At 43.2% G+C, this 24,877-nt stretch overlaps 1 protein-coding gene across 1 annotated transcript in view; it reads right to left on the minus strand.

Moving 5' to 3' along the window:
- The window catches only part of TM6SF2 (transmembrane 6 superfamily member 2), a 61,427-nt gene extending 58,147 nt beyond the window's left edge, over positions 1 to 3,280 (minus strand). Inside the window, exon 1 of the mRNA XM_089670825.1 lies at positions 3,046 to 3,280. Within this exon, the coding sequence (XP_089526951.1) occupies positions 3,046 to 3,137 (92 nt within the window). The 5' untranslated portion in view covers positions 3,138 to 3,280. The remainder of the gene's footprint in view (positions 1 to 3,045) is intronic.
- Positions 3,281 to 24,877: the final 21,597 nt, after the last annotated feature.

Here is a 24,877-nt window from a genome sequence, read left to right on the forward strand (position 1 = left end):
AAAGATAAGAGATGAATGACAAAAGGGAATGCCCATAGAGTATAAGGGGAAGTAAAATGTGATTTGAGATCAAAAACAGCTATAATCTTAAATTATTTCAATTTTACAATCTGCTATTCTTCTTTGTGAACACCTGTAGAAAAGGTTAAATTGTTACATGACACAGCTCTCGCTGCAAATAAATAAATATTTTGTTTCTATTTTATTCTATGGACATTCCCCTCTGTCATTCACCCTTGTCATTCCATAGAAAGCAATGACAATCCCACTTCATCTTTCTTTAACCTCTTGATGCCGGCAGCACACAAATGTGCGGCCTCCCGGCGTCTGGGCCTAGACGCCGAGCGGCCGCACGTTTGCGTGCAATTAACAAAAAACATATGTGCTGAGAGCGCGCACCCTGCACGCTCCCAGCACACATGTCCGGTACTCACAGAAAGGTCCCAGTCTGCTCTTTCGATCAGGACCTTTTCTGATCACGTGTCCGCTGTGATGACGCGTCACAGTAGTCACATGATCCCTAAACCCCGCCCATCCCACCTCCCGACTTCTGAAACTCTTAAAGGGCCGGGAGGCGCCGGCGGGAAGGGGTTAAGGGCCAGTTCCCACCACAAAAAGGCATTCTGTATGCACTCCAGATACGTTTTTTCCTTACAGTTCACACTACACTCCATTCCAATGCAGTTTTGATGCAGTTCGCTATGTTCCAGTATGTTTGTGTGCAAAAAAAATGCAGCATGTTCTACTTTATTTTTCTGCATGAGAAACTGACTGGAACTGACTGCACTAGGGCTATTGGAATACATGGAAAACATTGTGCATGTATTTTTGATGCAAAAAAAAAAAAAAAAACGCACTGGGCTGCGTCTGGTGTGAACCAGCCCTTAACCACTTTGATGCCGCCCTAAAACAGAAATACTGCTACAGGGTGGCATGGGTGCGTAAAATCACATGTATATATACACATGATTTTGCAGTTCTGGGTAGGGGGCGCACGTGCGCCCTACCCGTGCCGCCATTCGCGGCTTCTGCTGTCAAGCTGATGATTCCCCGCCAGCACCCGTGGATCACTAACAGAGTAGAGACCTGTATGTAAACGATACAGATCTCTCCCCTGTCAGCTCCTGCACACTGCTTTGTATGGCTGCCATACAAATCAGTGCACTTACAGTGAAACACACAAACAGCCAACATAGTAAAACAGCATACAGCACACAGTTAACCTTTTGATCGCCTAACAGGTTAACCCCTTCCTGCCCAGTGCTATTAGTACAGTGTCAGTGCTTTATATTAGCACTGATCACTGTGTTGGTGTCACTGGAGATGTCAGTGACACCAAGTAATTTCCCTCCCAGTGTCAGAATGCCCGCCGAAGTCCTGCTATAAGTCGCTGATCGCTGCCATTACTAGTAAAAAAAAAAATAATTCCAGTAGATATACCACCATTTGTAAACACTATAACTTTCATGAAAACCAATTACTTTACACGTATTGGCATTATTTTTAGCAAAGACATGTAGCAGAATACATTTTGGCTTAAATATATGATGAAATTTGATAAAAAAAAAAAATTTACTAAAAAAATAGCAAAAAGTCCAAAATATTTTTTTTGCTTATAGCGCAAAAACATAAAAACCGCACAGGCGATCAAATACCACTGAAAGAAAGTTCTATTTGTGGGGGGAAAACAAAGAATGTAAATTTGGGTGCAGCGTTGAATGACCGCACAATTTTCAGTTAAAGTAACAGCGCCGTATCGCAAAAAATGTCCTGGTCAGGAAGGGGGGTAAATCCTCAGCAGGGCAAGTGGTTAAACATCTCTGTTAACCTCGGAGAGTAAGGCTGGCCATACACTATACAATTTTCTGTCCAATTTCCTTTCATTTACCTTCAACTGCGTAGTGCAAGGGCCTGCCTAATTGGATACAACTGAAAGTGTTGTTCAGGTTTGACCTCCTATTATATGTTTTTTGGTAAATCTAAAGCAAAAATCTCAAGAAATTTGTATAATGTATGGCCAGCCTATGTCTGCTAATGCAGGCCATAGATGGGTCGAAAATGAGAAATCGGTCGTTTAATAGGTCGACGTTACCACCAATGGTAAAAAAAAAAAAATAGCCAATTTTCATCCCGGCCACGGCCGGCATTTAATTACTTCTGTCCCTGCAGAGAGCCCTGCTATTATATTTGACATGAAAAAGTATTGCGGTTGCAACATTGTATCTATTTGTATCCATTTTGGATACAGATGTTTTTATTCGGACACAAATAGATACATTGTTGCAACCGCAATACTTTTTCATGTCAAATATAATAGCTGACTGGAATTCTTGTTATTATTATTATTCTTCTTTTTCTTGCAGGTCACGGCTCATGCGCAGTTTTTGTATCGGGAAAAAGATGGGCCGATTTGCCCATCATTGCCATGAAAACCGGCCGATTTTTTTCCAACTTTACAGATAAAAAAAATGTGCCAAAATCCAGAAAACCGGCCGACCAATTAACCCATTAACAGTGCGAAAATCGGCTGATTTTTTTTTTTGGACGAAAAATTGACCCATCCATGGCCTGCATAAGGATTCATTTGGAATGTTGAATGGTTCTGACTCCAGGTCACATTCTCTTTTGTCATTCCCTAGAAAACGGCTATAATCCCAAATGATATCAATCTTACAAACTGCTACTCTGATTGGAGAACACCTGTAGGAAAGGTGAAATTGCTGTTTCTCGAATTTGTCTGCAAATGCATTTATATTTTGTTTTCCACTATTCTGTATGGGCTTTCCCTTCTCTTCCATTATAGTCTATGGGCATCCCGCTGCCCTTTTAAAGTCTATGGGCATTCCATTCTGTCATTCCTTTCAGTATGCCCCTAAATCAATGGAGCAGCTCTTCCTAGCACTGCTGAATGCTGCCCATACAGTGTATTCATCCAGGCCTCTAGTAGGTCAGACACAGAGGTGGAGGTGTATGCCTGCAGCCCAGCTCAGGGGGCTTTGTCCCAGACAAGGTGATAGAAGCCTAGCACGGAGTTCCTGTACTCACTCAGAGGCCGCATTCATGGAGTTCACCATATAGGACACAGGGATAGCAGTGAGGGAGAGCAGCAGGGGCCCAGCCGGCTCCGGGAGACCCATGGCTCACAATATCTTCCGGCATACAAGTGTAGACGAGCAGGTGTGAGGAGTTGTGTCAGGCGGGGCGGGAGAGACCAGCACTGAGCAGGCTTTCCTCTCTATTCAAAGTTCATTTTCTGTCTTCACTGCTGACTAGAATTGCAACATAGCTGTGCACTGATAAGAGGGCTGTTAACTGTGACATGACCAGAGCTAACACACACACCACAAGTAGACTCTGAGGAGAATTTATCACAACGAGAGTAGATTTGCATGGCAACCAATCCGCTTCGCATGCACAGTTAAAATTTGAAAATGAAAGCTAGAAGCTGATTGGTTGCCCTGCACAGATACTCCAGTTCTGTCTGCTCCATAAATTCCCCTCTATGGAGGACAGTAACAAAGTTACAATGTTTTATTATTATTATTATACAGGATTTATATAGCGCCAACAGTTTGCTCAGCGCTTTACAATATAATGGGAGACCTTACAGCAACAATACAGTTCAATACAAGAGGGATAGGAGGGCCCTGATCCTGGGAGCTTACAATCTAACATTATTATTATTATACAGGATTTCTATAGCGCCAACAGTTTGCTCAGCACTTTACAATATAAAGGGAGACAATACAGCAACAATACAGTTCAATACAAGAGGGTTAGGAGGGTCCTGATCCTGGGAGCTTACAATCTAAGATTATTAATATACAGGATTTATATAGCGCCAACAGTTTGCTCAGCACTTTACAATATAACGGGAGACAATACAGCAACAATACAGTTCAATACAAGAGGGTTAGGAGGGCCTGATCCTGGGAGCTTACAATCTAAGATTATTATTATACAGGATTTATATAGCACCAACAGTTTGCTCAGCACTTTACAATATAACGGGAGACAATACAGCAACAATACAGTTCAATACAAGAGGGAGAGGAGGGCCCTGATCCTTGGAGCTTACAATCTAAGATGATTATTATACAGGATTTATATAGCACCAACAGTTTGCTCAGCACTTTACAATATAATGGGAGACAATACAGCAACAATATAGTTCAATACAAGAGGGTTAGGAGGGCCCTGATCCTGGGAGCTTACAATCTAAGATGATTATTATACAGGATTTATATAGCGCCAACAGTTTGCTCAGCGCTTTACAATATAACGGGAGACAATACAGCAACAATACAGTTCAATACAAGAGGGTTAGGAGGGCCCTGATCCTGGGAGCTTACAATCTAAGATTATTATTATACAGGATTTATATAGCACCAACAGTTTGCTCAGCGCTTTACAATATAATGGGAGACAATACAGCAACAATATAGTTCAATACAAGAGGGTTAGGAGGGCCCTGATCCTTTTGTTTGTAAATATCAGCATCAATGCTGGTATACCAGTTCTGTATGTTGTTGAGTCACTCAGCAACAATTTTTATATACACAGAAGCAAAGGTAAAACTTTTTTTTTCATTTCAAATAGTGTAAGGGGTGGAGTTTTAACCCTCTGTATGACATTGGGAAGATTTCTCTTTACTTCCTGTTACATAGCCAAAACAGGAAGTGAGAGGAAGCTATCACCAGAACTAGTATGGGTAGATTTCCTTTCGGTTAGGCCTCAAGCACATGGGACATTATAAGTGGCACCACCTGCCTGGAGTTTGTATTTCTCCCCCTGTTCTTGCGTGGGTTTCCTGCGGTTTCCTCCCACACTCCATAGACATGCTGGTAGGTAAATTGGCCCTAGTATGTGTATGTATGAATGTAAGTTAGGGGCATTAGGTTGTATGCCCTTGAGGGTTAACCAATTCAATATCAGGCACTTTTACCTCCTTTCTGCCCAGGCCAATTTTCAGGTTTCAGCACTCTCACACTTTGACAATTGCGCGGTCATGCAACATTATACCCAAACTAAATTTTTAGAATTTTGTTCACACAACTAGAGTTTTTTTTGGTGGTATTTAATCACCACTGGGTTTTCATTTTTTGCTAAATTAGCAAAAAAAGACCGAACATTTTGAAAAAAACACGTTTTTCTTTGTTTCTGATATAAAACTTTGCAAATAAATAATTGTTCTTCATAAATTTAGGCCAAGATGTATTCTGCTACATGTGTTTGGTGAAAATAACCCAAATTAGGATGTATTATTTAGTTTGTAGGAAAGTTATAGAGTTCACAAACTATGGTATAGATCTGAAAATTGATCAATCCTGAAGTACTGACAGCCAATCTAATTTCTTGAGGCCCAAAAATTTCCGAACAGTACAGATATCCCCCAAATGACCCCTTTTTGCAAAGTAGACAATCCGACATACTTCATAAGAGGCATGGCGAGTTTTTGAAGTTGTCATTTTTTTTGTCATAATTTTTTGGAAAATCAAGAAATTAAAAACATATTCACAATTTGTTTTTGCATACTGTCACCCATGCAGTACAGCATCAGCATATAACTGGTGTGGTGGTGATCAAGGACACTGACTGGTGACAGTACAAAAAAAAAAAATTATTAAATTTTTTCTCTTTTTATAAGATTTTGTTTTTCATATTGCACTATGGCCAAAGTAGTACAATGTTACCATAGTAACATTGTACTACTTTGGGAAAGTGATCAGTATTTTTTTGCTTTTCTATAAGCAAGCATTTAACTGAATGACATCGATTCATTCAGGGGTTTTTTGTTCTGATTAGCTCTGATTGACCACGGCTAATCATGACACAAATTGGCTGTGATTGACCCAGCCTGTGCATGTGATTGCTGTGACCATTCACAGCTAGACACACTGGTATACAAATGGTCACAGAAGGTCACATGGTACTGGCAACGGGGCCGGTACACAGATCTGTCATCGGCCATGTCCAAGGTACACAGCCGGTGACAGATGTCTCCACAGTGTGGCCCTGCGCGTTCCTGGATAGACACCATATGGCGTCCTCCTGGAAAGACGAAGTTTTCTGGCCAAGTGCAACTGGTTAAGGACTGATGTGAATGTACAATATATATGTAAAGCGCTGCCTAAACTGACAGCGCTATGTAAGTACCCGAAATAAATAAATGCTGCTTTTAACCGCCCTATAGCTGAACTACTGTTACAGGGTGGCAGGGCTGCACAAAATCACGTATAGCTGTCGATCACTGGGTCCCGGCCAGAGATTCCCTGCCGGCATCCAGCAATTGCTGAGGAACACTGACAGGGGAGAGCTCTGTATGTAAACAACACAGATCTCTCCGTCAGCACCAGCATGCTGCTTTGTATTGCTCTGCATAGCAAAGCAATACAAAGCAGCGTGCTTACACAGTAAAGCCAACACAAACAACATAGTAAAACAGCACACAGTTAACCCTTTGATCGTCCCAGATGTTAACCCCTTCCTGTACAGTGTCAGTGCTTTTTATTGGCACTGATCACTGTATTCGTGTCACTGGGGATGTCAGTGGCAGTTAGGTTCCCCCCCCCCCCTCAGTGTCAGAATGCCCGCCACAGTCCCGCTATAAGTCGATGATCGCCTCCATTACTAGTATAACACAAATTTAAAAAAAAATTCCAGTATCTATACTGCTATTTGTAAATGCTATAACGTTCACGTAAACCAAATAATTTACACATATTGGGATTTCTTTTAGCAAAGACATGGAGCAGAATACATTTTGGCCTAAATTAATGACGAAATTAGATTTTTTAAATTTTTTACTGGACATGTTTAATAGCAAAATGTCAAAAATATTGTTTGTTTTTTTTTTCAAAATTCTCAGTCTTTTTTGTTTATAGCGCAAAAATAAAATACACACAGGCAATCAAATACCACCAACAGAAAGCTCTATTTGTGGGGGAAAAAAAGGACGTAAATTTCATTTGGGTGCAATTTTGCATGACTGCGCAATAGTCAGTTAAAGTAACACAGTGCCTTATCGCAAAAAATTGCCTGGGCGGGAAGGGGGGTAAATCCTCTGGAGGGCAAGTGGTTAAAAGCGTTTTCTGTTTTTTTGTTTTTTTTTCTTCTGCTTCAAAATTCCCGTCAATATTAGCTTAATATGTCCATGCAAACATAGGCGTTTGGAGGCAGAAGAAAACCCAGGTGCAGAGGGTTCAGAGGAGCAGCTTTCCGTGTCCAAAAACACTTAGCATGTCTAAACGCTCTTAAGCGCTAGGTGCGTCAAGTGCTTGGCCATTCATTCCAATGGCCAGAATAAACTAACATTCTGGCCAATGAAATGAATGAACACCCAAGTGCTTGGCATGCCAAAACATGTTTGCAATGGGTTTAGGCACATTTTTTATGCTGATTTTTCCTCCTCTGGAGCATAGGGATCTGGGTAGGAAAAAACCTCCTGGTGCAAGGGGTCCTAATGTGATAACATTCACTGGGGCAAGTAGAAAGAGTAATTCTCTACTCTCAGGGACACAATCGGCAGTAAAAACCTGATGGGTTCTAATCCCTTTCCAATCTAGCCAAAAGTTTTGCTTTCACTTACAGTATACTTTAACTTGTTGCCATCTGAAGCAGTCACTTTTTACAACATACCCCGTCACCCATGATGCATAGCATCATTGGTTGCTAGGACAACTGACGGCTCAGGCTGCACAGCATCATTGGTTGGTTGGTTGGCTGGCTGTTAGGATGCTGATTGCCCCAGCTGCACAACCTCATCTGTTGCCATGGTGCAGGTTGCTAAGCCGCACAGTGTCATTGGCTGCCACATGCATCATAACCCCACCTTGCTGTGTCAGGGTTTGTGACATCATCAGACCACCTCTTTGCTTCAGCCAACCAGAAAATGCTTTGTATTCATTGATAGAATACAAAACTCCCTGTGAATGGCTGCGGAGCACTCACTTCAACTCAAATTGGAGGGTAAGTTCCCATTCCACTGCTGGAAAAAACACTGTTTGAAGTTGAGGCTACATGCAATTTATACAGCGCTCCCAGCCGCTGCACCTGTTAGTGAAAGAAATAGTTGGTTTGGACAAGCTGGGTCCAAACAAACTTTCAAAAAGGGCTCATAAAAAAATATTATACTCACCTAGGTGGATGCAGCATCAGTCCAATGTTGCATCTGTGCCCCGCTGCTTCTAAGACTGAGAACTGGGTGATCGAAGACCAGTCTTCAGTGAGCAGATTGGTGACTGTCAATGTTGTGCCCCTCTACTGCTCACTGGAGCGCCAAACTGTGGAGGGTCGAGAGCCGCTGGCTTAGGCTCTGAGTGGTGTATTGATAGACTGAGACAGCTGCCAATAAGGCATCTGGGTGGACCTTATTGTGAGGATCCCTCCATAGTCTGGAGCAGGACTTTGACATCAGCCAATAGTGGGTTCAAGTGGATCACTGGAACAGGAGTGTAGAATAAAGTGCACTCCTGTGATGCATAGGAGAAGTAGAGCCATAAAAGCTTTGAATATATTTCTCCTTTAAACTTCACTAAAGGCTGGAGATCAGTAAAGTCTGATAGCATGCATCAAAATAAACAATCACACCAGTGCTCGACGTTACTTGTTCTAAAATGTACATCATCACCACAATAAATACTGTAGTGAGTAGGCACTGACAACGAGCAGCAGCACTGCAGGAAAGAGGGAAGAGCTGGATATGTATGGATAGACAGCCAATGCAACAAATTAACGAATGGCTGTGCAACACTTTATTTATTGGAGCATAAAATGTTAAATAAGTGTACATATACAGTGCAGGAAATAAGTATTTGGTCCCCTGCTGATTTTGAATGTTTGCCCACTCACAAAGAAATGATCAGTCTAAAAATCGAATGATCATGAGAACAGTGAGGAAGCATCCCAGAACTACACATGAGGATCTTGTCAATGATCTCCAAGCAACTGGAACCACAATCACCAAGAAAACAATTAGTAACACACTCCGCAGACAATGATTGAAATCCTGCAGTGACCGCAAGGTCCTTCTGCTCAAGAAAGCACATGTCCAGACCCATCTGAAGTTTGCCACTGAACGTCAGAATGATGCAGAGGAGGACTGGTTGAAAGTGTTGTGGTCAGATGAGACCAAAATTGAGCTCTTTGACATCAACTGAATTTGCGGTGTTTGGAGGAGGAGGAATGCTGCCTATGACCCCAAGAACACCACCCCAACTGTCAAACATGGTGGTGGAAACATTCTGCTTTGGGGGTGTTTTTCTGCTAAGGGGACAGGACAACTGCAGTGCATCAAAGGGACGATGGACAGGGCGATGTACCATCAAATCTTGGGTGAAAACCTTCTTCCCTCAGCCAGGGCATTGATAATGGGTCGTGGATGGATGTTCCAGCATGACAATGACCCAAAACACACAACCAAGGCAACAAAGGAATGGCTCAAGAAGAAGCACATTAAGGTCCTGGAGTGGCCTAGCCAGTCTCCAGACCTTAACCCAATTGAAAATCTGTGGAAGGAGCTGAAAGTTAGAGTTGCCAAACGTCAGCCACCAAACCTTAATGACTTGGAGAGGATCTGCCAAGAGGAGTGGGCTAAAATCCCTCCTGAGATGTGTGCAAACCTGGTGGCCAACTACAGGAAATGTCTGACCTCTGTGATTGCCAACAAGGGATTTGCCACCAAGTACTAATGCAGGCCATAGATGGGTCGAAAATCAGCTGATTTTTCTTTAAAAAAACGAAAAATCCGTCGTTCAAGCGGCCAACGTTACCAGCAACGGTAAAAAAAAACGGCTGATTTTCATCCCGTGTACAGCCGGCAAAAAGTGTCCCTGCAGAGAGCTCTGCTATTTCTTTGACAGTTCCTTGACATTTATAGCGGTTGCAACAATGTATTTGTATCCATTTAGGATACAGATGTTTTTATTCGGAAACAAATAGATACATTGTTGCAACCGCTATAAATGTCAAGGAACTGTCAAAGAAATAGTGGAGCTCTCTGCAGGGACACTTTTTGCCAGACTGGAATTCCTCTTCTTTTTCATCCTCTTCTTCTTCATCCTCTTCTTCTTCTTCATCCTCTTCTTCTTCTTCATCTTCCTCTTCATCCTCTTCTTCATCCTCCTCTTCTTCATCCTCCTCTTCTTCATCCTCCTCTTCTTCATCCTCCTCTTCTTCATCCTCTTCTTCTTCTTCTTCCTCTTCTTCATCCTCTTCTTCATCCTTTTCTTCATCCTCTTCTTCTTCTTCTTCTTCATCCTCTTCTTCATCCTCATCTTCTTCTTCTTCATCCTCTTCTTCTTTTTCTTCTTCTTTTTGTCTTCCTCTTGCAGGTCACTGCTCATCTGCAGATTTTTTTATCGGTAAAAAATCGGCCGATTTGCCCATCGTTGCCGCGAAAATCGGCCGATCGGCAAAATCGGACGATTTTTTTCCAACTTTACCGATAAAAAAAATCTGCCAAAATACCGAAAAACAGCCGAACAATTAGCCCACTAACGATCCGAAAATCGGCCGATTTTATTTTCGGCCGAAAATCGGACGATTTTCGACCCATCTATGGCCTGCATAAGTCATGTTTTGTGAAGGGGATCAAATACTTATTTCCCTCATGAACATGCAAATCAGTGCATCATTTGTTAGACATGCATTTCTTTTGAATTTTTTGTTGCTATTCTGTCTCTCAGTGTTACAATACACCTACCGTTCGATTTTTAGACTGATCATTTCATTTGAGTGGGCAAACATTCAAAATCAGCAGGGGATCAAATACTCTTCCTTTGCTGCACACTTGAAGTACCACCAGTCGCATGAGATGAGATTTCTTTTTTTTTTTTTTCCAGCAGTGATTTCCTTTGCAGATCTGAAGAGAAAGCAGGTAGCTATACAGTATAATGCTCTAAGGCTACGTTCACACTAGCCTTGTGTGCAGGCGGCAGAGAGGTGTTTGGGAAGCGTTTTTACCGCTTCCCAAACGCCTCTGCCAATTCTGCACATTACAGCACATGGTGCTGTTCTAACGGGAGCGTTTGCGTCGCGTCGCGGCAAAACGGACGCCTCTGGTCAAGTCAGGAGGCTTTGAAGCCTCCTATTCTCGTCTATGGTGCCACTCCGCAAACGCCCGGCCGGCGTTTGCGGTGCGGTTGCGACGCGGTTGCGGGGCATTTGTGGAGCGGTAACACCACTCAAACTGTATTATAGGCGTTTGTGGGGCGTTATTAACGCTCGCCAAACACCTAGCAACCGCCACTAAACCACGCAGACCAAACGCCAGACCAAAGCTTGCCAAACGCTATAGGGGCGTTTGGCAAGCGTTGGTAAAACAGCCAAGTGTGAACGAGCCCTAACACTCAGGTGCTACCACTACAGAATCCACTCACAGTGAGGTCTGAATGAAGGAGAACAGGGCCATACACTGTAAACACTAAGGCCCCTTTTACACAGCTGTTTTGTTGCGACCTCGGATCCCTGTTACAAGAATCTGTGGAACCTTGATGCAGGAATGACTGGGTTATGTGATTGGCATCAGCCGCTCAGCCCATTTAAACTAATGGTGGGCTGACAGCAGCTGCTACTGATCGCATGTAGCCACACACAGAGTGATTAGCTGCGGTTCCAGGACAGATGCCCAACTCTGGATGCAGCTGCCACAAATAGCAGCAGCTGTACACAGCCTTTATCACAGTGCACCAGCTTGGGATTCACAGCATGGCTACACACCCATGTAAATGGTACCTTAAACCAGCCATAGGGAGAGAGAAAATCACTCAATTGCCCCATCTACACAGTCCCTCCCGCAGAGCCATTGTGTTCTCTTGTCAGGGGGGGTGGGGGAAGCTGTCCCTGCTGGGAGAACACAGTGATTAATACTAGCGGCTATTATAGACGCTAGCAATAATCGCATGTAACATCTGGCAGGCTGGTTGTATCAAAGTTGATCAATCAGCTTGGGTACATTCAGCTTGCTCATACATGGTTTTGAATCTCGGCTGGTCCCTGCTGAAGATTTGAACCGTCTATGGCTGGCTTTAGCTGTGTGTTTTCTGCTTGGGGTTCTTAGTATGGTGCCGCCCTATGTAGTGACTAATTCCATTTAGAAGAAAATGGCAGAGACGGGACATAAAAAGCATACAGACCAGAAGCATTGGGCTAACAGCACTGCTTCACTTTGGGTAGTTTTTGGAGAGCCATTACAGCACCAAAGTAACTGTAATTAAAGTGTATATAAACTTTAATAATTACCTTTTTGTATGTGGTCCCCATTGGCCTTGGTTAAATATATAATGGAAAACATTCAATTGCATGGTTCCCAGTCATCTCTGAGAACTACAGAACCCCTCCCCTTTATGTTTTGGTGAAGAGGTTTTCTGTAGCCCTGCCATATGGTGAAAAAGCCGCTTCCCTATAGACACAGGACAGTGAGCTTTGCCACGCTAGATCAGGAGTCACAGAGAAAAAGGTCAATAAGGAGCCCAAAAATGCAGTCTATCTAAGGACTAATCAGCTGCAATATATTATATTTTTGCCCTTAGTTTTCAATACACCTTACCACAATCCTTTTCGAAAAGAATTTCGAAAATTCCGCTTTAATTACATATTAAATATGCCTAGAGTTTAGCTTTAATGCATGTTTGGTTAATAGGATCAGAGATGCCTGCACTGGTTAGTTAATAAAATGGCAGAATTATCTCCTCCACTATCATAAAGGTGTTTGCTTTTGCTTAGTTTTGTGAAATTGTAGTTGTTTTGTGAATGCTTGTAACTTTTTCATAGTGGAATCCTGGGTAAAACAAGTAATGACAGGCCTTTTCAGATGCGTAGATAAAATACTGTATCTGTTGAAAAGGTAAAAGGGCAAATAACACTTTATAAAGAAATGCGAATGATGTCATCCAGCACACTGAGTAAGAAAAGTAATTAAAGGCAATGTGACCCTCCACTGTTAAAGCATCCCGTTGTGATACGTGTTACTACAGACCAGCGAATGATGAGTTGTGCATGGACTATGGCCTTTTCCTTATCACATATACTGCAGACACACACATGCATAGGACTCTTGACCTGGCCAGATTCTACCTTGGAGATTTAGCTCTTTAGCTGTCTTCATCCTTAAAAAAAACATTTGGTAAATTTATGAACCCATTCTTGTCTCTCATATCTCACTGGCAAAATACACAAAATAGCCTACTAAACATAGCTCCTGCTTACAGTGGCTGTTTGCATTTCACATTCTCTGTGGGTTTGTGAGCTCCCAATGTGTTCTGTAGTGACAGGAAGAAACGCATTTACAGGCAGCTCCTAATTTCTATTTTTTTTTAGGTTATGGATAGAGAGAGTGAAGTTGGAACCACTGACAATATGTCTGTTTGGAAAGAGTTCTGCTCAGTTGTGATTTGACAGCTGTCAGACATAAGAGGTGAGAAGAAATCCTTCCCATGGAAACAGACAGCAATTAATTTTTTTTATTCCTCAACAAGAATGGGTTGGGGACAGAGCCTCTGACAAGCATTTATTGCTATTTGCATCACTTAAATTGTATATAAAAGTAAAAATAGGATACAAGTAAAATCCATTTCTTGGAGTACAGGATCTTAAATTATTACCACGATCATATGCAGCTGTCTTCAGGTTACTGGACATTGTCAAACAGGGAAGGCCGCAGGGACATCCCCCCTACTCCCCCTCCCAGTTAACTTCAGTTTTATAGCAAGCAAAAGGAACTCACAAGAACAGAGGGGAGGGATCTTTGTCCCATACTGTGCTCCAAGAAATGGATTACCCTGGTAAATAAAAAAACAAGATTTTTTGTTACCCACCGTAAAATCCCTTTCTCTGAGTTCATTGACAGACAAAGCTTCTTCTTATTCTTGACCATAGGATAATATCGCCTCCTACAGGAGCAGGACACTAGGCAGTTGGATAAGACAAGTAGTCATTTGCGTTCTCCCCTTTCCTGATAAAGTGCTGATCTATGTGATCTGTTAGTGCTTAAAGGGCTTTTCATCATCAGGCATCTGTTTTTCAGATTTGCATGGCTGCCACCTGGTTTTACCAAGTGGATGTTCAGGCCTCTGATGCCAGTTTAAGGTTCTACAAGCTGCTCTTTGATTCCTGTCAAGCCTTTCCTGAACTGTTATGAGGATTTCTCTTACGTTCATTGATGGACACAGCTTCTTCTTATTCTGGACCATTTATATGTCAAGACTATATTGTCACCCAAAGGAGTAGGACACTAGGTAGGGCAGAAAAAAAAAAAAAAAGGAAGAACAGGAGCACTGCAGATCCGTTCCAGGTGGACAGGATTTCCCACTGCAGACACTCGTAGGGCACCGCTCAGACAATTCTGTCTCAATGGTGGACACTAGAAGACCCACAGCCTGCATGCAAGACCACTGGGAGGACCAGTCATGGTACCAGAACATTTTGACCGCAGTCTGAAACATCCATAGAATGCCCACCAAGAGAGTCCAACTCTAAGTCAAGAACAGACCCAGTCACCCCAGTCTCCAAGTCAGGGTAAATGTCCTGAAGGTCCGAACCCCTTACGAAGGCCAAGATGTAGAGCCTCGAGAGCACCACGTTGTTTGTCATGGTGACCTGTGAGGGCGCCAGCAGGAGCATGTTGACTAAAAACAGTAATGACAACCCCAATTGGCTCAGCAATGCCAGGACTGGATCTGGTACCTTCGAGAAAACCTCCAGGAAGTTGCAGCCAACCCAAAGAGGAGCACCACCTTTTTGTTAGGTGCATTGCCAACCAAAGCATAGGGACCGTTAACGCACCTTGCAAGAGGGAACGTGTAGGTATGCATTCTCACCTCATGCCACCACTGACAGATGGATTCCAGCTTGAACCTCTGAAAAAAAATTAAGCAAAGCAGGGCCCCTCAGGTCCCTTATCAGGGGAACTGTAAGGATATGTCTTATTAACTGTCATCCATTTTGTATAATGCCTCCATTTCTAGATGTGTGAACAGTTAGTTTAGCTTGTAACTTCTCTCTCATTTTCTGAGAACAGTTTCCATTTCTGATGAAACGGAACTACCTTATATGGTATCCCTCAACTATTTGCAGTTTCTGTTCTTCATGTAACTATATTGATAAGAATGGAATGTTTCATTGGTCATCCTAAGATTAAGCAACGCCTACTGAGTTTTGTATAACCGTTCTTGTTTTGCATTAAACTTTCAGAGATTTAGCTTACACACTTTCGGTGTCTGGAGCTTTATTTCTCCCAGGTCTGAGGGTGAAAATAACGAGGACAGGGGCTACAGACATAGGCTGATGCCTATCAGGAACCCCATCCCGTATAGAGACTAAGAACAGATCGGAGCAAAACCCTCTGAGCCATACTGGCTCATGAACTGGGACAATTACCTGCAAGCGAGGAGGTCCTGAACTAGGTGCGATGGCAGCGGAAGAAGGCATGTGGGGAAGAACTGCTCCACAAAAAAAAGGATGCCATGCTACAGTGGAGCCAGACATAATCAGTTTGCGGACCTACCCATCGGAATAAGGAGATCCACTGCCCAAGAACCAGCAATATGACCCCTTACCTTAGAAACAGGAGGGGCAAACCTGCAAGGTTCTATCTGTAGGTCCATCTGCTTGCATGCTGAACTTGTGGGTCCAGGAGCGCTCAGCCCCCATCCATGGGGGACTATATGGCTCCCGAAGGTAGGAAATGAACCCTCTGACATGAGAGAGCTACAGGTTAAAGCACGCATGCAAGACCCGAGGATCATCCGAGCAAGGAAGGCCAGAGGATTATCTGACAACACAGCAAATGGGCCCCTACTTCAAAAAAAGCGAAATCTCAAGATCCACAACCCACAAAACACAACATCCCACCTGATAAAAGAGGGGGGGCAAGCCTGTACACCAAAAAGACTTGACCTTGGGCTCGGTTGGAGACCCGCCAGCCAAGGCCCCTGGCTGAGGCCATGCATAGGTGGCCTCCAGCTCTGGTCACTTCAGAGAGGCTGTGCAAGCGGAGGCCACTGACGGAGGCCTCTCAAAGGAGGCCGCTGACTACGGTCCCACAAGGAGAGCCGCTGGCCAAAAAGGCCACCATCAACGCAATGGAGACCATCATCTGAGACCTTGCAAGGGAGGCTGCTATCTGAGGCCCCACCAAAGGAAGCCGCCATCTGACACCCCGCCAAGATAGGCTGCCATCTGAGGCCCTGCAAGAGAGGCTGCCACAGAAGGCCCCGCCCATAGAAACTACTATATGAGGCCCACCAAGGAAGCCGTCGACGGAACCAGTAGGGCATGGACACCAGCATTGACAGTTCCGCCCACTGCTCATGCAAGAGTGAGTGGGCACAAAGAAATGGCTAAGCAGGGCATTAACCAAAAGCAAGACTTGACCTTGGGCTTGGTTGGAGACCCGCCAGCCAAGGCCCCTGGCTGAGGCCATGCATAGGTGGCCTCCAGCTCTGGCCACTTCAGAGAGGCCGTGCAAGCGGAGGCCACTGACGGAGGCCATTTTTTACTGTTAGGCACTGCACTATTTCAACTGTTAATAGCGCGGTCGTGCAATGCTGTACCCAAATTAAATTTATGTCCTTTTTTCACACAAATAGAGCTTTCTTTTGGTGGTATTTGATCACTTCTGCGGTTTTTAATTTTTGCGCTATAAACAAAAAAAACGCACATTTTGAAAAAAAAAAATGTTTCACTTTTGATTATAAAAAATATCAAATAAACACAAAGTTTGTCATAAATTTAGGCTAAAATGTATTCTGCTACATGTCTTTGATAAAAAAAAAATCTCAATACATGCATATTAATTGGTTTGTGTGAAAGTTATAGCGTCTAAAAACTATAGTATATATATTGGAATTTACGTAGCTTTTACTTTCTGACTGCCTATCGCATTTCTTGAGGTGCTAAAATGCCAGGGCAGTACAAACCCCCCAAAATGACCCCTTTTTGGAAAGTAGACACCCCAAGGTTTTTGCAGAGAGGCATGTTGAGTCCATGGAACAGTTTTTTTGCCACAAATTTTTTAATATGACAATTTATTTTACATAGTTTTCATTTTAATAAAATATTGCTCATGCATGCCATGGGTATAACCCCAAAACACATTCTCCTACTTCTTCTGAGTATGGGGATACCACATGTGAGAGACTTTTTAGCAGCCTAGCTACATACAAGCCACAAAACTTCAATGACCACCTCCAGGCTTTCAAAGGGCATATTTCCTCATATCACTTTCCCCACTACCTATCACAGTTTCGGAGGCTCTAAAATGCCAGGATAGTACAAACCCCCCCCCCCCCCCCCAATGACCCCTTTTTAGAAAGTAAACACCCCAAGGATTTTGATAAGAGGCATGGTGAGTATTTTACAGATATCATTTTTGTCACAGGGTTTTGAAAAGGAAAGAGAGAAAATAAATAATTTTTTGGTTTTCTTTCTTTGTTTTTGAAAAACATCTTGTCCATAATGGGCATGGTATTGACACAGCTCCAGGTGATCACAATTGATATGATCCAAAAATATTTAGACAGAATAAAGGTGAATAAAGCACCTGGACCAGATGGCATACACCCACGAGTCCTTAAAGAATTGAGCTGTGTCATTTCAAAGCCATTGTTTCTAATTTTTAGGGACTCTTTAATGACTAGCATAGTACCACTGGATTGGTGTAAGGTCAATGTGGTGCCTATATTTAAAAAGGGGTCAATCTTTACCAAGTAACTACAGACCTGTTAGTTTAACCTCTATAGTTGGGAAGATACTGGAGAGTTTAATAAAAGACCACATAGATGAGTTCTTGCTGGAAAAAAATATTTTGAGCAACAGACAGCATGGATTCATGAAAGACAGAAGTTGTCAAACAAATCTGATTTCTTTTTAGGAGGAGGTGAGCAAAACCTTGGATAAAGGGGTGGCTGTGGACGTGGTATACTTTAATTTAGCAAAAGCGTTTGACACAGTTCCCCACACACGGCTAAGTTCTGGTAGATCACAAGCTTAATAATGGCATGCAATGCCAAGCTGCGGTTTCTCAAGCGAGCAAAATCCTCCCTTATATTAAACGAGGTATAGATACCAGAGAGAGAGATATCATATTACTCCTGTACAAATCATTAGTAAGACCTCATCTGGAATATGCAGTTCAGTTTTGGGCACCAATTCACTAAAAGAACATTGGGGAACTGGAGAAAGTACAGAGAAGGACAACCAAACTGATAAGAGGCATGGAGGAGATCAGCTATGAGGAAAGATTAGAGTAACTGAATTTATTCTCTCTTGAGAAGAGGAGATTAAGGGGGGATATTATCAACATGTATAAATACATCAGTATAATGAACTCGGGGTGTAGAGCTATTGGCTCTGTGGCTTACGTATGTATTTGCAAATGTGTGCTAACTAAAACCCCTGTTTTTAAATGCATATTGTTAGAACAGGTTAATTTGGTTGTTGGCTGGCAAATTGAACTGGCTTTCTTATCCCCCTCTTTGATAAGTTATACCTATCCATGTTCCTTGTGTTATAGTCATTGTTAGACTGGGGCTGGCTTACAAGTTGAACTGGGTAGCCTAGGTAGTTTATATGTAGACCTATTCACCCTGAGTTCATCACAGAGGACAAGGGGGCACTTTTTACATCCGGAGGAAAAGAAATTTAATGTTAAACACAAAAAGGTTTCTTCACAGTGAGAGCTGTGAAAATGTGGAATAGACTCCCTCAAGAGTTGGTTCTGGCCAGCTCAGTGGATTGCTTTAAAAAGGCCTGGATTCTTTCTTAGATACACACAATATAACTGGATACTAACATTTATATGTAAAGTTGATCCAGGGCATATCCAATTGCCTCTCGGGGGATCAGGAAGGAATTTTTTTCTCTGCTGGAACAAATTGGATCATGCTTTGCTGGGTTCTTTTGCCCTCCTCCGGATCAACTGTGGGTGTAGGATTATAATTTTTTTTTTTAATGGTTGTACTGGATGAACTTTTGTCTTTTTTCAGCCAGACTAACTATGTAACTATGTGGCAACAAGTGAGATCTGCAAAATGCTCGCCATGCCTCTTAGCAAATACCTTGGAGTGTCTGTTTTCCAAAAAGGGGTCATTTGGAGGGGTTGCTTCTACTATCCTGGCATTTCAGGGTCAACATTAGAAGCTTATGCCACACATCACCCACTCTTGAAGACCAAGCCTTTTCTGACACTTTTTGTTCACATGAAAAAACTGTTTTTTTTGCTAAAAAATTACTTTGAACCCCCAAACATTATTTTTTTTTTTAAAACAGAGGCCCTAGGGAATAACACGGTGGCTGTTGAAATTTTATACGTCACCAGTGTTTGCACAGCGATTTTTCAATTCGCAAATCTTTTGGGAAAAATACACTTTTTAGAATGTTTGATAAAATAAAAAAGATGATACTGAGTAAATAGATACCACACGACATGCTTTAAAACTGTGCATGCCGGTGCAATGGCAACAAAGTACATACATTTTTATTATTGATAGGCGACACTTTAAAAGCCTTTACAGGTCACCAATTTATATTTACACAGGAGGTCTAGCGCTAGAATTACTGCCCTCGATCGGATGTTCATGGCGATATCTCACATGCATGATACAACAACTGTCTACATACCGGCACGGGGTCAATGCTTGCACACTCAGGTGCGCGTGTGCAGGGAGGCAAGGGTTTGTTTGTTTTAAGCGATTTTGATTTTTTTAAATTATTTTTGCACTGTCCCTTTCATATTTTTTTTATATCACTTTTAATGCTATCACAGGGAATTCAAATATCCCCTATAACTTCAATGGGCATTGTCATAGATTCTTTTTTGAGAAATCTGCGGTCTATCAGACTCTAGACATCTCCTCTGCCCTTACATTATCTAATCTCATCAAGATCGTTGTGATCCGATACTTTCCCAATTTACAAATGGCGCTGTTTATATCCTGCAAAACTGAAGTAATGAAATACTCGTAGACTGTAGAGATGATTGGAGCCTTTCTGGTCTCTGACCAGCTGTATGGTCAGCCAGCAGAACTGCCGGCTACATTCTCGGATTCTCCTGTGGGACAGGAGAGCCCAAGAAAACTGTGGAAGGCAGCAGGAAGGGGGGGGGGTGTCCCATCCCACTGTTTGTAAAAACGATTCAGCAGCTAAATTGGCCACTAGGATTGCTTTTTCGTGAAAGCCGACTGCCAGCTGAAAATAAACGGTACCAGAATGATGCCTGTAGCTGCAGGCATCATCCTGGTATAACCACTCAAAGTCCAGCATTGTACCAGTACATTGCTGGTCCATGTTGGGTATATATGTAACAGCAGAGAACACAGGCTTACGATGAATTGGCTCTGTGGATCAACACACCACAATTCATTCTTTTCTGTAATGTCCATGTTGAGGGTTAGGCCCAAAAGTTTTAAATTCAAAAATCATGATAGGTTTCCATGCGAATTGTCTGGAAAGAGCTGAATTTGGGTGGGCGGCCATGTATTTTGGTGCGTATAAATTGCTTTGGCCCACAATCAATTGGTACAAATCTTGAAAAACCGTGAAAAACAGCGGAGGGGCTAAACGCTAGTGCTAGCAGAGAACGGGGCCGATCCTGCTAACTGTGCATTTTTGTGGACACGATACAAAGGAGGCACTAGTATAGTTCTGTACGTGATCAATATCTTGATCCGTACAAACACTATACTAGTAATGGTGGTGATCAGCAACCTATAGCGTGAGTGCAATAGTGTGCGGAAAATCTAATGCTAGCTGACCCTGGCTGGGTGGGGCAATAACTAATCCTGATGTTAACTTGTGTCGCTAGTGGCAGGAATACAGTGATCAGTGAAAAGGTCTATATACTGACACTGTACTAATGCAACTAGCTGGGTGACAGGGTGATTAAAGGGTTAATAGGGGCGATCAAAGGGTTAAATGTCTAGTCTAACGCATGTGTGTAAAATGTAGTGGTGCTTTTACTCAGTGCCGTGTTCGCTCTTCTCTCCCTGGACCGACAGGTGGGAGGGGGCAGTGGGGGGGCACAGGTGCGTTCATACCCCAAAATAGGAAGGGACGCAAGATTACGTTGCTTTGCCAAGAGCTGCTGCTTGCCCACAAAATGTGGGTAATCGGTTGACAAGTAGTTCAGAAAAAAAATAAAAACATTTTTTTTTTAAATTCTCAATATTTTTTTTATTTTTATATTCTCAAATATATATTTTTTTACTTATTATTTTATATACCGTATTTGCCAGCGTATAAGACGACTGGGCGTATAAGACGACCCCCCTACTTTTCCTGCTAAAATTTAGTGTTTGAGCTATACTCGCCGTATAAGACTACCCCTCTTCCAATGCACACCAGTGGCAGGAATAGTGCCCCATCATTGGTATCAGTGGCAGGAATAGTGCCCCATCATTGGTATCAGTGGCAGGAATAGTGCCCCATCATTGGTATCAGTGGCAGGAATAGTGCCCCATCATTGGTATCAGTGGGAGGAATAGTGCCCCATCATTGGTATCAGTGGCAGGAATAGTGCCCCATCATTGGTATCAGTGGCAGGAATAGTACCCCATCATTGGTATCATTGGCAGGAATAGTGCCCCATCATTAGTATCAGTGGGAGGAATAGTGCCCCATCATTGGTGTCAGTGGGAGGAATAGTGCCCCATCATTAGTATCAGTGGGGGGAATAGTGCCCCATCATTGGTATCAGTGGCAGGAATAGTGCCCCATCATTGGTATCAGTGGGGGGAATAGTGCCCCATCATTGGTATCAGTGGGGGGAATAGTGCCCCATCATTGGTATCAGTGGGGGGAATAGTGCCCCATCATTGGTGTCAGTGGGAGGAATGGTGTCCCAACATTGGTGTCAGTGGGAGGAATGGTGTCCCATCATTGGTGTCAGTGGGGGGTGGAATAGTGCCCCATCATTGGTGTCAGTGGGGGGGGGGGGGGGGGAATAGTGTCCCATCGTTGGTGTCAGTGGGGGGGAGGAATAGTGCCCCATCGTTGGTGTCAGTGGGAGGAATAGTGCCCCATCGTTGGTGTCAGTGGGAGGAATAGTGCCCCATCATTGGTATCAGTGGGAGGAATAGTGCTCCATCATTGGTATCAGTGACACCAATGATGGGGCACTATTCCTCCCACTGACACTTGCTGACCCTGTTCTCGTATGGTGCTGCTGCAGCCAGCATATGTGGTTGCAGCAGCACCTCTACACTGACCACTTACCTGCTGGTCCTGCACTCGATTTTCGCGGGGCCGCTCGGCTCCACCCCCTCGCCGGTGATTGGCCTCCTGTGTGCCTTTCCTGAGCTACAGTTCTGGCGGCCAATCACTGGTGAGGAGGCGGAGCCGAGCAGCCGCACGAACATCCAGTGGCCGAACTGAAGGCGCAGCCGCGCTTCCTGGACCGGATCGTCGTGGGACTGGAACCAGGTAAGAAACAGCCGCTGCCCACCCCTGTACTTAGTGTCCCTTCCATTGGGGGAAGGTCGGGGGGCGGCGGCAGCAACGCGCCGCCCCCCTAAAAAGTGTCAGTATGCCGTATACCGGCGTATAAGACGACCCCCGACTTTTGAGAAGATTTTCAAGGGGTAAAAAGTCGTCTTATACGCCGGCAAATACGGTACTTTTATCAGAATACTACGTTACCTGGGGGGGGGGGGGGGGTAAGGGTGATCAGGGATTTTTTTTTTCTTTTTACACTTTGCTTTACAAGATCATTTCTCCTGCAATGCAAAACTTGCTGTCAGAACCTAACTCATTCATGGACTGTCATGTATGAGTTAGGTTTTGCAGCTCAGGATAGTGATCTGTGATTGGCTGGAGCTGGTCACATGGCACAGGGTGCTGTGATTGACACCATCTATCATGTGACAGCTGTGGGCCAATCACAGCTCACTAGGAAGAGAAGCAGAGCTGTTATAAATGAGACTGATTCATAACAGCTTTGCTCACATTGTGATCATGTGATCGCATAGCAATCACATGATCACCAGGTCCCGTTCACCTGGATTTTCATTCCACTGTGTCTGCTGGACACAGAAGTCGCAAGGGAGGAGCACTGCACGCTTTGTTAGTACAGCCAGAGTGACGTACAGGTATGTTGCTTTGCCTGTAGCTGCCGCTCTGCCACTGTACATTGCAGGTGGACGGTCGGGAAGCGGTTAAAGCAGAACTTTACCCATAACTTATTATGCTACCAAAACTAGTGTGTGCTGTAAATCTCCTCCAGCACTGTTTTTGTTTCTTCTTGTCGGAGGCTGCTATTTTGCTGAAGCCCAAAGTCCTAAGCAGAAGTAAATCTTTAGGCTTTCAGCAGATCATCCTCTAAGCATGTACAGCACAGGGGGTATCCAGTGTATTACTGGATTTTAATTTGTATAGGCACTCATTTTTAAGGTTTTACATTGCTATACCTGCAAAAGGGGGCAGTCTGAAGTGATCTAGCAGGACTTAATTTTCTGACTAAAGCTCCACTTTAAGGAGGGATTGGGGCTCAAGACAACCTTTTCCTTGTGCAACACAAAGAAGAGCTCCTCACAGAATAAGTCCGCTAACTCAGAGACCTTTGGCACAGCGGTGATCACTGCAAGAAAGGCTGTCTTGTGAGTAAGGTCAGACAAAGGAATATTCCTAACAGAACTGACCCTGAAGGCCAAAATGACAAGATTAAGGCCCTATTCAGACAAAGGGCGTGTACAGAGAAAGATGTGTATGACACCCTGTACAAAGGCCTCAATGGTAAAGACAGTGATTTGCCCTTTGGTGATAAGGTGACTTGAAAAAGTATTCATATCCCTTGAAAATTTTCCACATTTTGTCATGTTACAAGCAAAAACGTAAATGTATTTTATTGGGATTTTATGTGATAGACCAACACAAAGTGGCACATAATTGTGAAGTGGAAGTAAAATGATAAATGGTTTTGAAAATTGTTTTCAAAAAAATATGGCATGCATTTGTATTCAGTCCCCTTTACACGGATACCCCTAACTAAAATCTAGTGGAACTAATTGCCTTCAAAAGTCACCTAATTTGTAAATAGAGTCCACCTGTGTGTAATTTAATCTCATAAATACAACTGTTTTGTGAAGCCCTCAGAGGCTTGTTAGAGAACATTAATGAACAAACAGCATCATGAATGCCATAAAATCCCAATAAAATACATTTACGTTTTTGCTTGTCACATGACAAAATGTGGAAAATTTCAAGGAGTATGAATACTTTTTCAAGGCACTGTAAAGCCAGATGCTGATCCAGACTGAAGAAAGTAGTAAAAATGTCCTATGGAGTATTTTCTAGGATGAAATTCTCAAGCAAAATAGGTTTTCTAATCTCGATCCCACAGAGGAGATGTGAGAAAATCTGAAGGATCGTAAATGCACATCTTTGGAGGAAAGGGCTTTCCTGATTCCAGCGCTGGGTTGGAAACCCAACATGTGAGGTATAGTTTTTCCTTGGGGGTTAAATGATGGGGAAATCAAAGGACAGTCTCAGAGACTGCCGAAATGTTGAGTTAACCATTAAAGGCCAAGAACCTCATAAAAGGATGAAGGACAGGTTTCTCCTGGGCCTGAGCATGAAAGCAAAAAGAAAAGTTTGTCCTAAGCCAGAGAGCTTCTGCACAGGGCCATGTCCAATGTCTACCCCCAAGTATTCTAATTTGTGAGAGGAGTCCAGACATAGCTTCTTTAGGTTGAGAATCCAACCAAAGCTTTGCAAAGTCTGCACAGTCCTCTGGATGTAAGCTAAGAGGGATAGGAGATCCGATCATAAACTCCAAAAGATCACCCAGGTAACCCACAACATGAATCCCTTAAGCACGGACCATAGCCAAGATGGAGACAAGCACCTTGGTGAAAACCTGAGGGTTGTAGAAAGGCCAACAAATTAG

This window comes from Staurois parvus, unplaced genomic scaffold (assembly GCF_062004578.1).
Source record: "Staurois parvus isolate SC_StPar_1 unplaced genomic scaffold, SC_StPar_1.0 ptg000096l, whole genome shotgun sequence".
Lineage (NCBI taxonomy): Eukaryota > Metazoa > Chordata > Amphibia > Anura > Ranidae > Staurois > Staurois parvus.